Source organism: Cibotium barometz, chromosome 15 (assembly GCF_041138505.1).
Source record: "Cibotium barometz isolate CiBa-2024 chromosome 15, ASM4113850v1, whole genome shotgun sequence".
In the NCBI taxonomy this organism is placed as follows: Eukaryota; Viridiplantae; Streptophyta; class Polypodiopsida; order Cyatheales; family Cibotiaceae; genus Cibotium; species Cibotium barometz.
In genome coordinates this window covers 12364285-12378992 of record NC_141060.1, presented here as the reverse complement: position 1 = coordinate 12378992, position 14708 = coordinate 12364285, and the positions used below count along the sequence as shown (strand labels likewise).

Here is a 14708-nt window from a genome sequence, read left to right as displayed (position 1 = left end):
AGCACTGTTAAAACCCTAAAGATATCTCTAGCTAATCACTATGCATAAACACGTCTAATCCAGGCATATAATCATCCACCCGACCACCCTTGAGCCCAAGGGTGCACACATCAAAGTAATGAAGAACCACATACTTGGTGTCCCATGCCACCAAGAGGTATGTCTTCAATCCAGCAACACGTAGCTCTAGTATGAAATGGCAAGAGAGTAGATACTACACTCTACACAAGAGAACATCCCTTGAGATTTCCCCATGCCCCTATTATATAGGAGAGCTCTCCAGTGACTCTTGACTCTCGATTTCCATGTGTGACCCTTGGTTTCCTGACCCTAACCCCAACCCAAGGTTAGGTCTAACCCTTGTCCCACTAGAGAATGTTCACATGATCCCATGCTCCCATGCCTAGGGTGGGTTAGCCTCCTATTATATGCACATAATAGTGGGGTTGGGGGCGGCTATGTGTTAGTACTTAGGTGAGAGGGGTTGAGGGGTGGAGGTTGATGGGGGAGGCTAAGAGGGTTGGGCTCCTTGGGCATCGTCTCCTCCGTCGTGGCCATCATGGTCGCTTCCATTGTCTTCATCATCAGAGTATTTGGGGCCATGCGATTTGAAAAAGGCCTTGGCCTCTATAGCTTCCTCAGGTGTAAACTCCGTCGGGAATGCCAGGTGAGAGTCATCAAATTGCATGATGCACGTGGCTTCCATCACCTCCATCTAGATATGGCATCTTTTGTAACCAGTTGGTTGTAGACTAAGGGGGGAGGTCATATCTAAGGAGGGAGAAGTAGGTAGCATTTGCTATCTGCCAACCCTTATGATGGAGATATTGAAGGGATTCTGCTATCCTTTGAGAGGGGTAAGGGTATGGACACAAGCTATCCAGGATTGAGAGATCGATGGGATCAGCTGGCTCAGTGGGCTGACTGAAGCAAAGGAGGTGGCACCAGATGATGAGGATGGCCTAGAGAGGGTAGATAGGGAGGTGGAAGAAGATCTAGGGGTGGGTGAAGGACATGAGCCCCTGGTAGAAGAATTGGGGGAGGAGGGTGATGTTGTACAGGGGGAGTTCAGTGAATGTAGCCATATGTGGTGTAGAAGAGGGGCTCATCCAGGAAAATGTCATGCTGCACAACACGTTGAGGCAGACACTCCTGTAGTGGAGGTTGAGGATCTGGAAGGGGTTCTGGGGGGGAACGGCAAGGAGAGGTAGCTCCATCGCAGTGTCCATTAGGGAATCCACCTTCTTATCTATGGCACTAGAGGAGGGGGAAATTAGTGTCGGTGGGGGCTACACTGCTCCTTCCTCTATGGCTTCCAGCTGGGTCTCCTTCTCACAAAGTGTCTCCTTTGAGATTTCCTGATAGTGCTAAAGTCTAGCTGTGTCTTACATAGGGCCTCTTCCGCCGGTAGTAGCTTCGGTTCTGGGAATCTTTGGCAGCGGATTAGGCTAGAGAGAGGTTGATGTGGGCCCTTTCTGTGGCTTCCTATGCTACTGGAGCTCTGAGATTGTAGAAATGGCCTGTACCAAACAACTGCTTCTCCTTCTCATCGAGTATTATATGGAGCTGGAGGTTGTTGAGGTTAGACGTGTATAAATCCTGCAGTCTGCTCCTCCTGAGACTTCACGAGCAACATTTGTCTCTGTAACATGGCTGCAACCTCTTGCTAGCGGTAAATACAATCTATCATCCGTGTGATGAGCTCACAGGCCATGTGAGAGAAGCCCAGGGTGAAGTTTGGTATTGCCTCATGTGCTGCATGGACACTTTATGTGTAGGCTGCACTGGATCTGAAGCTGCCCACTCTTTCCCAACAAAGGGTGAGAGGAGTGAGGAGAGGAGGGGCCTGCATCTGAGTAGTCTCAGGAGGGAAATCTGCTGAGCCATTCAAGGGCTGGGTTTCAAAAAGATTCTACTCAAAGAAAGCATGTTTCTACACCTCCTCCTTTGCTGCCTTCCATTTTATCTCTTCAACTTCTTGATCCTTGGTGGTAGGGGCTTGGCTGGGTTGTTATGGGGGAATAGGCTCTTTGCCTTTTGGTTCGGGTTGATGGCGCTTTGCTGGTGGTGGTTGTGGAGAGGTTGGGGGTGGAGGCATTGACATGGGTGATGATGCTTTGTTGGTGGTGGTTGTGGAGAGGTTGGGGGTGGAGGCATTAAGATTGGGACTACGTCCAGCCCATTGAGTTGGACTGCCTTGGGAAGCTCATCCCACCCTACAACATGGTAGAGGACTTTGGTTAGGAGTGTTGTGGCTGCGAGCTTTCCCTCAGGGTTTGAGTAGCTAGCATGCTCTTTGTGTAGATATTCCATCGAATTCACTAGTGTCCCTTGGTGTACCCTGGCTAATGTGGGTCACAGGCTATAACGGCGAAACTTGTCAATCGTCCAACTGGTAGTCAAAAGAAAGGAAAGTTCCCTGGTTGGCATCACTAGCTCCTCGTTAATGATGTTACCCCATTCCATGCAATCTTTTGTTGTGGTTCCCCTCTGTAAGTGCCTTTGGTTGACCTCGGGGTATTGGTGAGCGTCACATAAGGTTGGTCAAGTTAGGGGAGCTGGAGGGCATCTCTGATAAGGTCTACGCTAAGGTGTATTGTTTGCCTCTGTCCCTAATTATCCAGCACCTCTCCTGTTTGGTGGTTGGCATCATAAGCTTCTATAAAATATAAACAATTGTAAAGATCTGGTCCCCACACAGCTACATGGTAGGTAGGCCTCCAGGCCCCCAAAGCTACTCTGGGCGAGTTACGACTATAGGTTCAGCTGCAATGGCCCTAAAGCATGGCCTAGTGAAATAAAGAAGTTTGTGCTCAACTTTATGGTTATTCTTCATGAGTGAGTGCATTGTATGGCTGCTGACCTACTTCATCAGCACAGCGGCTCCCCAAGCGTGAAAGCTGAGTTGGGTGGTGGCGGCCATGTGGCCGTATTCCTTAAAGTGTCCCCCCGTCAGGTGCTTCTTCTTGAGGGTGAGGTGGTGGAGTACCTCCATGGAGGAATATGAGGTGTCGGCCATGGGTGAGGGAGGATTGAAGAAAGGGAAAGCTTGAGAAAAAGAATTTCAAGAGTTCTATAAGGCTAGAAGCTGAAAGTGAGGAAATGAGGGGGTGGGGCCCATATATATAGTTTTCTAGAAGGACACAGCCATGGCAACCTAAATGGTACGGGCATGGCATTCCCAGGAAATGGCCGTGGAAACTTGAATCACTACAAGGGATTGGGCTCATGCCCGCGCTCCTAGCCGCTAAAAATGACTTGTGAAAAAAAGTAGCGGGCCCGTGTATCAGCGCGTGTATCATCGCGGCCAGAGACATGCGTGTAAAAGCGCGTGTATAGCACCTCTCAAACGCGCATATACACGGGTGTATAGCCGCGTTTTTTTTTACAGACGCGTTGATACATGCGGCTATACACGCTTTTTTTTATTTTAGACGCGCTTATACACGGGTCTATAGCCGCGTCCTATTCAGTTCAAATGTCTCAGACGCGTTTATACCTGCATCTATACACGCGTTTCTTTAATTTAGATGCGCTTATACACGCGTAATTGCCAGTTTATACGCGTTGATACACGCGTATTTTCAAGGGTATCCGCGCAGATACACGCGAATTTTAGCAGTTCTGACGCGTTTATACACGCGAACAGAGAGCAAAAAAAAAAATCCAGAGAGTGCTATTTGGTGCCTGAATACTGTTCCAGCATTCCAGCACCCAATAGCACTCTCTGGTTTAGGGTTTTTGGTGCATTAGACCATCCCATTAGACCATCCACGAAGAACATATGCACGAGGGAGATTAAGACAAGAACAACATGAATGCATACATTGTCATTACAGGATTCAAGACAAACATGAATGTAATACTATCGATCAATCAATTCAATATTACTATCAAAATTTCATACATGTATACAAGGGAGTCCATATCTCGAAGTAGCCCATGGCTTGAGTTTACAAAAAAATATATACAATCACATCCTCAATATGGAATGTGATACTACAAGTCTGAGTACTACTCAGACCCAGATGATGACTCGGTGCTCCCCCCATGCTCAGATGAGCTCACATCGGTCGGAATGTCGGAGGAGTAGTGCTCACGTCCACCCTCTGCAGCGGCGGCCGGTGGATCATCAGCAGCTTGTGCCTGTTCAAGTAATATATAGTATATAAGTATATATATATGCAATTCAATAAACCAAAACCATTCGTTACGAATTTTCAAGTACCTGTCGACCGTATGGTCTCATGGCCAACTCAAACTGCGCGTCCGTAATACGTCCCTCGGCTCTGAAGATGGCCCACGTGTCACGTCTGCTATGCCGACGAGCATACGCAGTATCGTGGGTTGTGGGCTTCCTCCCCGTAACCCGTCGCTGTATCATAATCAACACAATTTGTAAGATTAAAACAATCATAGAATCAATGAATTAAGTAAACAATCAAATAAAGTGGCAGGATACTTACGAACTCTGCCTCCCATGACTCGACGCCGCCAGATCCGAAATGCGAAGATCCAATGGTCTCCATCTGGATCCGTCGTGCCTCCACATGCTGCCTGCTCTTCACGCCACCCTCTGCTCGTTTCTTTGCCTCCTTCCACTCGTGTTTGTGCGCAGTGGCAGGTTTCTCGGCAGGATAGCCACCCGCAGCTACATTTAGCCGGTCATCATACGCGAGTTTTTTAAGGTGAGATCTTTTATTACTTAAGATCTCCCTTATTCGCGTCCTTCCCCATACATCCGAGAATGTAGCATGTGGGGGATTGGGGTACCGACTATGTACAGCCTCTATCACTTCCCCAACTAATCAGCTATTTTGATCTTTAAATTTAATAAAACAATTTCTATATGAGTTTGATACTACCCCACGCATGTACTCCATTACCTCCCTCCCCCTCGCATCCATCACTATCCCGCCCCTATCCGTCACATCATAGCAAACTACTCTCTCCATCTCTCTCATCTCCTCCTCTTCCGAACTGTCTCCTCTAACTCTTCTCCCTCTATCTCCTCTCTCACCGCGTGCCCCCCCACCTCCCCCACCTCCCCCACCTCCCCCACCAAAGCACCTGCTGCATCCTCCACTCCCACTCTTCCTACTGCTGCGGGTGGAGTCACGATTGGGGGATTGTCTACGTGACGGTGGCTGTGAGCCCTGACGTGACGGTGGCTCTGAGGGAGCACGTGATGGTGTCTGTGAGGGTGTACGTGAGTGTGTCTGGGACGAGGTATGTCTCCTCGGTGGACGTGGAAGAGGAGAAGCTGCATGCCGTCTCATCGGACTCGGAGGAATAGACGACACTGGAGTGCCCTGGATACTCGCGGTAGGGGTATAGACACCAGGCAGGGAAGGAGGGGGGTGGGCATACATATACTCTGTAAGCTCCACCGGACCAGGTTGGCGCCCAAAGTGATTCATCATCTCCATCAACCAATTGCTGTACGCAAATGGATCGGATGAAGAACCTGGAATATCCATAAAGAACCTGCAACAAACATCTTCATGTACATCATGGGCTGTCTCTTGACTCACACAAACATCATCATTCAAGTCAGTTGCCTGCAAATCATGACATCTGAAACGCCGCAGTTTTCTGTCTGCAGAAACGCGTGTATACACCCGTCAAAAAACGCGTGTATACACCCGTCCAGAAACGCATGTATATGCGCGTGAACAAACTCTGCAGACAGGTTACACGCGCTTCTACACGCGTTCTTACACGCGACCTGCGAAAAAAATTTCTCGAAAAGACCGACCCCCCGACAAAGACAGAATGTCCTTATAAAAGGACCAGCCATTGTCGCCCCTGTCAGGATGCAGTAACCCAATCGTGTGCAAAAAGACAAACCCAAAGAGCAAAGAGCAAAGTAAACAAATCTGACAAAAGAGACAAGGCACAGGACAAAGTGACTCACCTCTGCAAAAGTGAGTCCTCTCTGCTCCTTCTCTGCTCCCTCCTTCTCCCGTGTGTGTTCTCCTTTCTCTGCTCCCTCCTTGCTGTTGGAAGAGGCGAAAACAGGCGAAAACGCATGCACTGTTGATTTCTTAGTTCAAAATCTATGTTTGGGGAAGGCGGGCTATTTTTAGTTTAAACATACCGCCGCGTTTATATGCGCGTTTATAAACGCGGGTATATTTGCGTGTATGTCATTTTAGCTGCGTTTATACACGCGTTTTGCAGAAATTAGCCGCGTGAATACACGCGATTTTTAGGAAGTAGCCCCGTTAATACACGGAATTTTTAGGAGATAGCCGCGTCAATACACGCGATTTGGTGCTTTCATTAAAAACATATAATGATTTTGTGTTTTCTGATTTGTACACAGGATGTCATCAACCTCTTCAAGCAGTTCTGGGGAAGATGAGACAATGCGTCATCGTAATCGCGATGTGTGGTTGGGACAACGGATCAAATGTATGTGTAATCGATGTCAAGGATGCATTGTACGAGCACGTCGAATTACCTTGAATCACATCTCCATGTATGGAGAATGGAATCAAACAGGTTTAGAGGTGAGTAGATGTAAATTGATGGTATTCAAATGACTCATGGTATCCAAATTAAATTAATAGAGTTGTAACATATAATTTGATAAATTGAAGCAGGATGCAGTACCACACCCTAACATGGTACCCTACGCGCGACGAGATGATGCTGGAGCTTCGGGATCTATTGTCAGAGATGAGTGGAAAAGGGACGACAATAGCCCTGCACCCCACGAAGTTGTGGAAGAGGAGGTGCTTGATGATATGGTGCGGAATCTTTTTAAGGATGATCCCAAAGGTATGGACGACGATGATATGGAACAAGAGCATCTTTATAAGGCTTCATCGACACCGGTGTTTGAAGGGTGCACATTCTCAGTTTTACGTGCTTCACTTGAACTACTTAATATACAAACAGTTTATGGATGGAGCAATGCAAGTCTTGACGCATTGTTGAAGTAAGCATTCTAACTTACAAATTTGAATTAGTGGTTTAATAAGGTTTAGGATTTAAGACTAATTATAATTGATGATATTGGATGCAGGCTATTATCAAACATGCTTCCAAAGGATAAAAGACTACCCACCTCAAGAGACATAGCGAGGCACTATGTGACATCTCTTGGAGGACTGGATTATGATAAAATACATGCATGCGTCAATGATTGCATTCTCTTTCGTGGGACGCATAAGGAGGCTCTACATTGTCCCACTTGTGGTGAAGCAAGGTACAGAACAGATATGAAGAGTTTTGATGTACCTCGTAAAGTCTTGCGACACTTTCCTATAATTCCTCGCATCAAACACATGTTCAAGTGCAAATCCATAGCAGAGCTCATGTCATGGCATTCCTCACATCGATCGGATGATGGCATGTGGAGAATTCCCGCAGACACTCCTGCTTGGAAGCATATTGAAGATGAGTGGCCCAGCTTTAAAACAGAGCCCAGAAACTTGAGACTTGGCCTGGGTATGGATGGAGTGAATCCATTTGGTTTCAAAAGCACCGCATACAGCGTGTGGCCAGTTGTGTTGGTGAATTACAACCTTCCACCATCAATGGCGATCAAGAAGGGACATCTTATGTTATCCCTTCTAATTCCAGGGAAACATAAAGTCAAGCATATGGATGTTTATCTTGAACCACTGATTGATGAGTTGGAGGAACTATGGAGAGGTGTTGCGGTGGTGGACATTAGTAGGCCTCCCTCCTCTCGACACTTCGACTTAAAAGCAGTGTTGATGTGGACAATGCATGACTTTCCAGGATACAGCGATTGTTCTGGTAAGAATTCTAATTACCTCCCTACTCTATTACTATTGGCTACATATATTAATTAGACGGTTTGACTTTATTATTCTAACTTTTATTTATATTTTAACAGGTTTGAAAACATCGGGTAAACATGCATGTCCTGTTTGTGGCCCTTCGTTAGTACATGAGTATGCTGATGGTTTGTGTAAGACTATATTCAATAATCATCATCGATTTCTCCCCTCAGATCATCCTAAATATGTTGCTAGTAAGAGTAACATTCCTCCACAAACACTTCGTGCAAAAGATTGGAAGCGTATTTGGGAGTCTACAACTGTTCTTCCTCCAGATGGCATGAACAGGTATAGTGATGTTTTTTCAATCTTGTTTTGTGTAGTCTCTAATTGGATTAAAGGTCACATAGAGCAATCCCTTGTGCAGGTACTCCATTTTTTTCCGGCTGCCATATTGGACCCATCTTAAGATCAACCATCTTCTTGATCCCATGCACATCTTCAAGAATGTGGGATCTGGTATTTGGGAACATATTACTGGTAAACGAGACAATGTTAGCGTACGTGAGGACTTGCGGGTCGCAGGACGTATGCGTCAAGCTTGGCCACGAGAGGTGGGTGGGCACGTTCGTCTTCCGCCTGCACCATGGATTATATCAAAGAAAGAGGAGAAGCAGGTAAAGCAGGCCATCATCACTTTGCGTACTTCCACTGGATGCATGAGATCATTGAAGGGAGCCTTTACAACCACTAAGAAAAGAGGCGTTGAGCAACTATATGGGTTGAAGTCCCACGATTGGCACAAGATGCTTCAAGTAAGTGTTTTCCAAGTCTTGTACATACGTTGAAATTAAATTTTGTAATGCCATAAACCATAAATGTGCTCTTATGTGCGCAGTTCATACTACCTACAAAAAAATGTATTTATAAGATGGGCGAGCTTGTGAGGTATGTAAAACCCATGCTCAGATCACCCTTCATTATACCTTGCAAAATGAACGTGCATGAGGTATAACGTACTATTTATTTATTTTTCAGATATGTTAGTTCCAAAGCAATTGATCCAGCCACGTTGGATGATGCGCGTGTTATGGCAGTGGAGGTGGTTTGTTTGGTAGAGGAGACTTTTCTGCGAACCATTCTCACAAGTCAAACTACATCTCATTGTGCATTTAGTGGACGAAATTGCTTTAGGTGGTACTGTGCATGCACGTTGGATGTTCTTCCTAGAGCGCTTCATGAAGACCTTAAAAGACTTTGTGAGGCAAAGTGCAAGGCCTGAAGGAAGCATGGCCGAGGGTTGGTTGATACAAGAGTCTCTTGTATATATTTCAGAATTTCTTGGTCAGGTGGACAGCTCTTTGCCACGACTATGGAGCAATGAAGAGGACTTGAGGATGACCTCTATTGTGCCTCAAGGACAAGGACAGAGTAAAGTAATTGACAGAACATTGATTGATGATCTCAATTTCACTTGTATCCTTAATAGTGATGTGATGAGCAGATGGGTTACAAGATATGAGGATGCAAAGACAAAAAGGCAAGCAGAAAGAGCTCTCTTTCGGAGGCAACATGGCTCTCGGAAGGCGTACCCCAAGCATCTAGCAACACTTCCGAATGATATCCATGTTGATTGGTTGCATGAGGAAATGGAGAGAGCAGAGAGCGACGAGGGGCTGCATATCACGGCGGAAGAATGGGAGTATGCACGAGGATGCATGTCAAAGGTACATAGAACTAATGTTTTGCATTAGTTGTAAGTGATTTGCTTTTAATATTTATTCACATTGCTTACACAAATATTGCTTCTATTTTGGTCCAGTGCACTATGTTCAATGCTATATGGTGTGAAGGCAAGCATTTTCGAACACAAAGAATTGATGAAAAGAGAAATACACAAGATTGCGGTGTCATTAGTAGCTTTGAGGGAGCTAATGGAAAAATGGATGATTATTGTGGCATAATCCAAGACATATTTAGGCTTGACTTTCGTCGCTTCTTTGTGTATGTTTTGGATGTCAAATGGCAAATGAACGTGGTGGAAAAAGGGCCTGATGCAACGATAAAACGCCATGCAAGTGGATATGTAACTATTGACTCTACAAAGTTCTGGCAAACAAAGAAAGATAGGCTCGTATTGCCACAACAATGTGAGTAGGTATGCATTTTTTTACTAATGTGTTTCATGTACATATATATCTAAGCTCGCGTACCCCTTGACTTTTGATATGCTAATTAATTACTGTACTGTGTGTATTTGAGTAGGTTATCTATCTACCAATGGTGCATGACATCAAATGGTGGTACGTCATCCCTATTGCACCACGTTTCAAAGTGATGTATAATACATTCACTGATATGGAGCATATGGAGGATGTAACAAGCCGCAATGAAGATGACGTCGAACATGCCATTGAAGATGTTGTGATCGATGATCAAGAAATAAGAGATGATCATGATAATGAGGATGAGCATGCCATTTCTCATGATCATGAGAATGACCCTACCATTGAGGATGATGGTGATGTTGATGAGGATGATCAGGACATCGATACCATTATCAATGGAGTACAGAATATCGATAGTGGAATAAATTTAATCGTAGCCTTACCAATTGATCAAATGGATATTGATGTTGATCGTTTGGCAAGGATGGATCTTATTGAAGATGAGATCGAACCCTAACCAATCCGTCACTGTATGTTCTAAATTGATGACATTTCTATCATCTCATATGCATGATTTATTTTTGAATATATTTCATTGTTGTAAATGCATGTAGTGGGATTGTGTAATGATGTATACTGTAATGTACTATGAGATGGTTTAAGGAAAATAGTTTTTAATTTTGTAAAGGAATTCAATTTTTTTTTTAGTTTTTCTCTGCCATGCGTGTATTAATCCGTGTATAGTAGCGTGTATTTATCCGTGTATAATAGCGAGTATTACCCCGTGAATATTATCGTGTATTTATGCGTGTATTACTGCGTGTATATAAACGCGTTTATACACGCGTTTATAAATGCAAATATACACGCAAACTTAAATGCTAAAATACACACGCCCGATTCTATTCAAATACAAGCGCGACCATACACGCGTTCGTAATTTATCGCGTGTATGAAACGCGTGTATGGCAGCATTGTCTTGTAGTGAATGGAATGGGCGTACCAGATGGGTCTGTGTTTGGTGCGGGCGTGGAAGTTAGAGCTCATGATGGAATGATTGTGGCAACTTTGAATGGGAATGGTACAGCCATGGCACCTGGAATTCTGAATGGTATGGCCGTGGCACTTCATGTGGGGATTGGTACGGCTGTGGCATCTTGTGAAAAATTTAGAACGGCCGCGGCACATTCGAAACGGCCGTGGGGGCAATTAAATTGGATGTTGGTATGGCCATGGCATCTTAAGTTCTGAATGGTATGGGTGTGGCACATTTGGTACAGCCGCGACAAATTGGAAGTGCAGAATGGTTCATCTATTCTAGAAGACTAGGTCAGCGGGTTGTGCCTTGCATGGATGAGGGGCACAGCTCGGTGGCTTGAGCCATAGGCTGACTTCGGATCCACAATCTCTTGATCCGGATTATTTTGCGCTTTATCCTTCTCAGTACTTGCATCTTGAACTGTCACTTCAACTTCAAACTTCTTTGTCTTCTCAGCTTCTGGCTCTGCCTCTAGAAGAACAACAGTATTCACCTGAAGCTCATCCTACTTGTCTGCCTTTGCTTTAACTCTTGATCCTTCCCCCTCAAACTCCAACTGCACCACATTGACCTTTCGCTCCGCTTCCAACTGCTGCTGCAAATTTGCCACAGTCCGCTTCAGCTCCTCATTTTCATTTCGAACACACTTATCGCCGATAGCTTCGAACCACATTCTGAATTTATCAATGGGCTCCCCCAAATGTTCTTCAAACATGCGACTGGCATGACTCCATAATTTTTGAGTATATTGCTGCACCTCTTTCTTCAACTCATCCAAATCCGCCTCAGCCACCAGCACACCTGTAACAGATTGCCCCTCCAAGACTGCTTTCTCCATACTGATCAACGGAGTCAGTCTGTTTATCACAAAATTATTATCCGACATAAGCTCCGCAATCTTGTCTTCAAAGGACTTGAACTGCACATCAATGGCCATTTTTAAGCCATCTTCCCAACTACCAAATTCCAGAGCTGCTTGCAACACTTCCTCCATCTTCCCTTGCATCTGCTCATTTAATTTTGACAATTCTTGCTCAAGCTGAGCCTTTTCTTTTCCTGCTACATCCAACTGATCCTTAAGAAACTGGATCTGCCTTTCTAATACTCCCAACTGCTCTGAATTCACTTTCTGACCCTCCAAAGACACAAGCATTGCCTCTTGATTATTAATAAATCTGCCTAACTCCGCCAGGCTATTAATAGCCTCATTTGCAGTAAATACCCTAGGCAGATTGACATTAGCCCAACTCTGTGACATCAGAGGTTTGGACACAGACTGAAATGGCTTCTGTTCTCCCGACTGTTCCCCCAACTTTTTTGGAATGAAGGTGAAAGTCTTGGCCTTTGACCCTACATGAGGCACACTTGGCAAAGAACAAAACAGTGTAGACTTACTTGCTCCCCCTTGGGCTACCGCATCACTGCACTCCGAAGTCACCCCCAAGTTATGCGATTCGCTGGCTTTTGCTTTGAACCCGATGGAGATCCGTACTCCAGCTTCCGCTTCTTAGCCTCCTTTGATAGCGTTACCACCGGTCCCACAGGTACTCGCAACACATGACTGAAAATACCCCGCAAATATGGGACAAGCTTTGTCAGGGACGGTGATCTCCTCTTATCTTTGAAATCCGCAATCTGCAGTCTCTCAAAAAGAAATGAGGCCCAATCAATGTGAACCCCACGCTCTGCATTCCATAATGGTGCAAACGCCTCTTTGAACATGTATGCTGTCTTTGCCAGCAAACAGATTTTATCCAAGTACCAAAACAGATGCTGGCTCCTCACTTTTTCTGCATTCCTCACCATATAGTAACCCCTGGTGCCCTGTGGCGGCCCAAACTCCCCTTTCATGATAGACTCCGTAATCTTCTTCAGCTTTGCACCCTGTTGATTAGGCAACTTAAACACCTCAGCCACTAATTGCGGCGTTACCTCTTTATCATCAGTGATGTAGCCCCTGTTTTCCCTCAAATGCTGCATCTGCTGCTGTTCTGCATAAGGATTGTGCTGCCATGTAGACCAAGGCAACTGTGCAAATTCAAACAATCCAATCCGCTTTAGCCAAACCTTCGTCTCATCGGCATGCAAATCAATACCTTCATCTGACTCCGTGTCGCGACTCTGGGCTTCTGATACATTGTCGGCTTCATCATCATCTTCAATCACCTGCACAGCAACCCGCGGCGTCTTCAATTTCTCCAAAGCGACCTTCATCGAACGCGTCTGTGGCATAAGACCACTTCCCTGCTCCTGGGGCTGCATGAAGACTTTCTTCCTCAAACTCTCAGAGAACATCTTGAACAGGACACAGACAACGCTCAAAAATACCAAGCTCCCACACACTTTGATTTGGACTAGTCGGGCACGTCGACCCTTCGCAGGTTTATCATGGTGCTCCTTCTCAAAAAACGCACCCCATGCAAATTTCTCAAAAGGTGTACCTAAAATCTGTCTCACACGTGGCACCATTCTTTTCTTAACTTGAGTGCAAAGATTCCCTCGAACCAATTTATTCCCCCCATTTTGACTTTCATTTTGGCTATCCTTTTGACAAAATATCTGACAACCACATTGTTTATCCAAAAACTGCTTTCCCTCAATCATTCCAATTCCGCTTCGGCCTGCCATCAAATTTCCCTGGAAACCTAGTTGCTAACTTACTTTCCTCCTTACTAATTCTACTCCGATTTCTAATTCAACTTCCACATGCCTCACAGCAATGTCTTCAGCCTTATTAATCATCCATCTTGGAATTTCAAGAATCTTACCATAAAACTTCTTCAATCAGAATCCAAAAACTGCTTTCCCTCAATCATTCCGATTCCGCTTCAGCACTGTAAATTCTATCTTCTTCCAACTTTAACAATTCCTGCTGCCTATGCAACAATGAATCTTCAGGGCTCAATCTATGCTGAACTGCAAGCCTCAAGCTAGATATCACATATTCCATAGGGACAACTGCCTCAATCCCATAAACTAGCTTAAAAGGTGTCATGCCTGTTGCCACCTTGTATGCAGTTCTAAATGACCACAATGCTGAATCCAATTTCTCATCCCAATCTGCCCTGTTTTCAGAAACAATCTTCTTCAAAATCCGCACTAACACCTTATTTGTGCTTTCCGCCTGCCCATTAGCTTGCGGATGATACGGGGTAGATTTCTTATGAAGAATCATATGCTTGGATGTCAACTCCTTAATGACTGAATTTAGAAAATGGACACCTTGATCAGACACCAATTCTATCGGACAGCCAAATCTGGTCATCATTTTGTACAGGAACCTAGCCACACTGGCTGCCTTGTTATCCTTCAAAGCCACTGCTTCCACCCATTTGGTGGCATAATCTATTGCAACCAGGATGTACCTTGCGCCTGTTCTTCTGGATTTCGGCTTAATCGGCCCAACAAAATCAAGACCCCATTTTTGAAATGGTTCAAGGGGTAATATCGGATGATCCTGCATCCGATCCATGGAAGCTGGCTGGCCCATCTTCTAGCATTGCACACATTCTCTTGCAAATGAATAAGCATCCCTCAGCAATAATGGCCACCACAGTCCAGCTTGCATAATCTCTCTACCAGTAATCTCTCCCAAAAAATGACCTCCAGCTACACCAAAATGTACTTCTTGTAAAATTGCCTTATGTTCTTCATCTGGCACACATCGCCGAATGATCTGATCTGCTCCTCTTCTATACAAAGATCCAGTAATTATCAAAAATGGTCTGCTCTTTAGAACAAATT

General features: G+C 45.0%; 1 protein-coding gene across 1 annotated transcript; it reads left to right on the top strand.

Moving 5' to 3' along the window:
- The first annotated feature begins 9798 nt into the window (after positions 1-9798).
- LOC147630978 (uncharacterized) lies at positions 9799-11461 on the top strand. The gene is made up of 4 exons (XM_086809119.1): positions 9799-9915; positions 10023-10398; positions 10932-11036; positions 11421-11461. The coding sequence occupies exons 2-4, from the start codon at positions 10038-10040 to the stop codon at positions 11459-11461; spliced, it is 507 nt and encodes a 168-aa protein (XP_086665245.1). The 5' UTR covers positions 9799-9915; positions 10023-10037.
- Positions 11462-14708: the final 3247 nt, after the last annotated feature.

Bases quoted from the DNA above. Each gene is read 5' to 3' on its own strand.
- LOC147630978 (XM_086809119.1), top strand. From the start codon at position 10,038: ATGGTGCATGACATCAAATGGTGGTACGTCATCCCTATTGCACCACGT. The intron at 10,399-10,931 runs GTTTGGCAAGGA...TGGGCGTACCAG, and splicing joins AATGGATATTGATGTTGATC to ATGGGTCTGTGTTTGGTGCG. The intron at 11,037-11,420 runs GTATGGCCGTGG...TTGTCTTCTCAG, and splicing joins GGCACCTGGAATTCTGAATG to CTTCTGGCTCTGCCTCTAGA.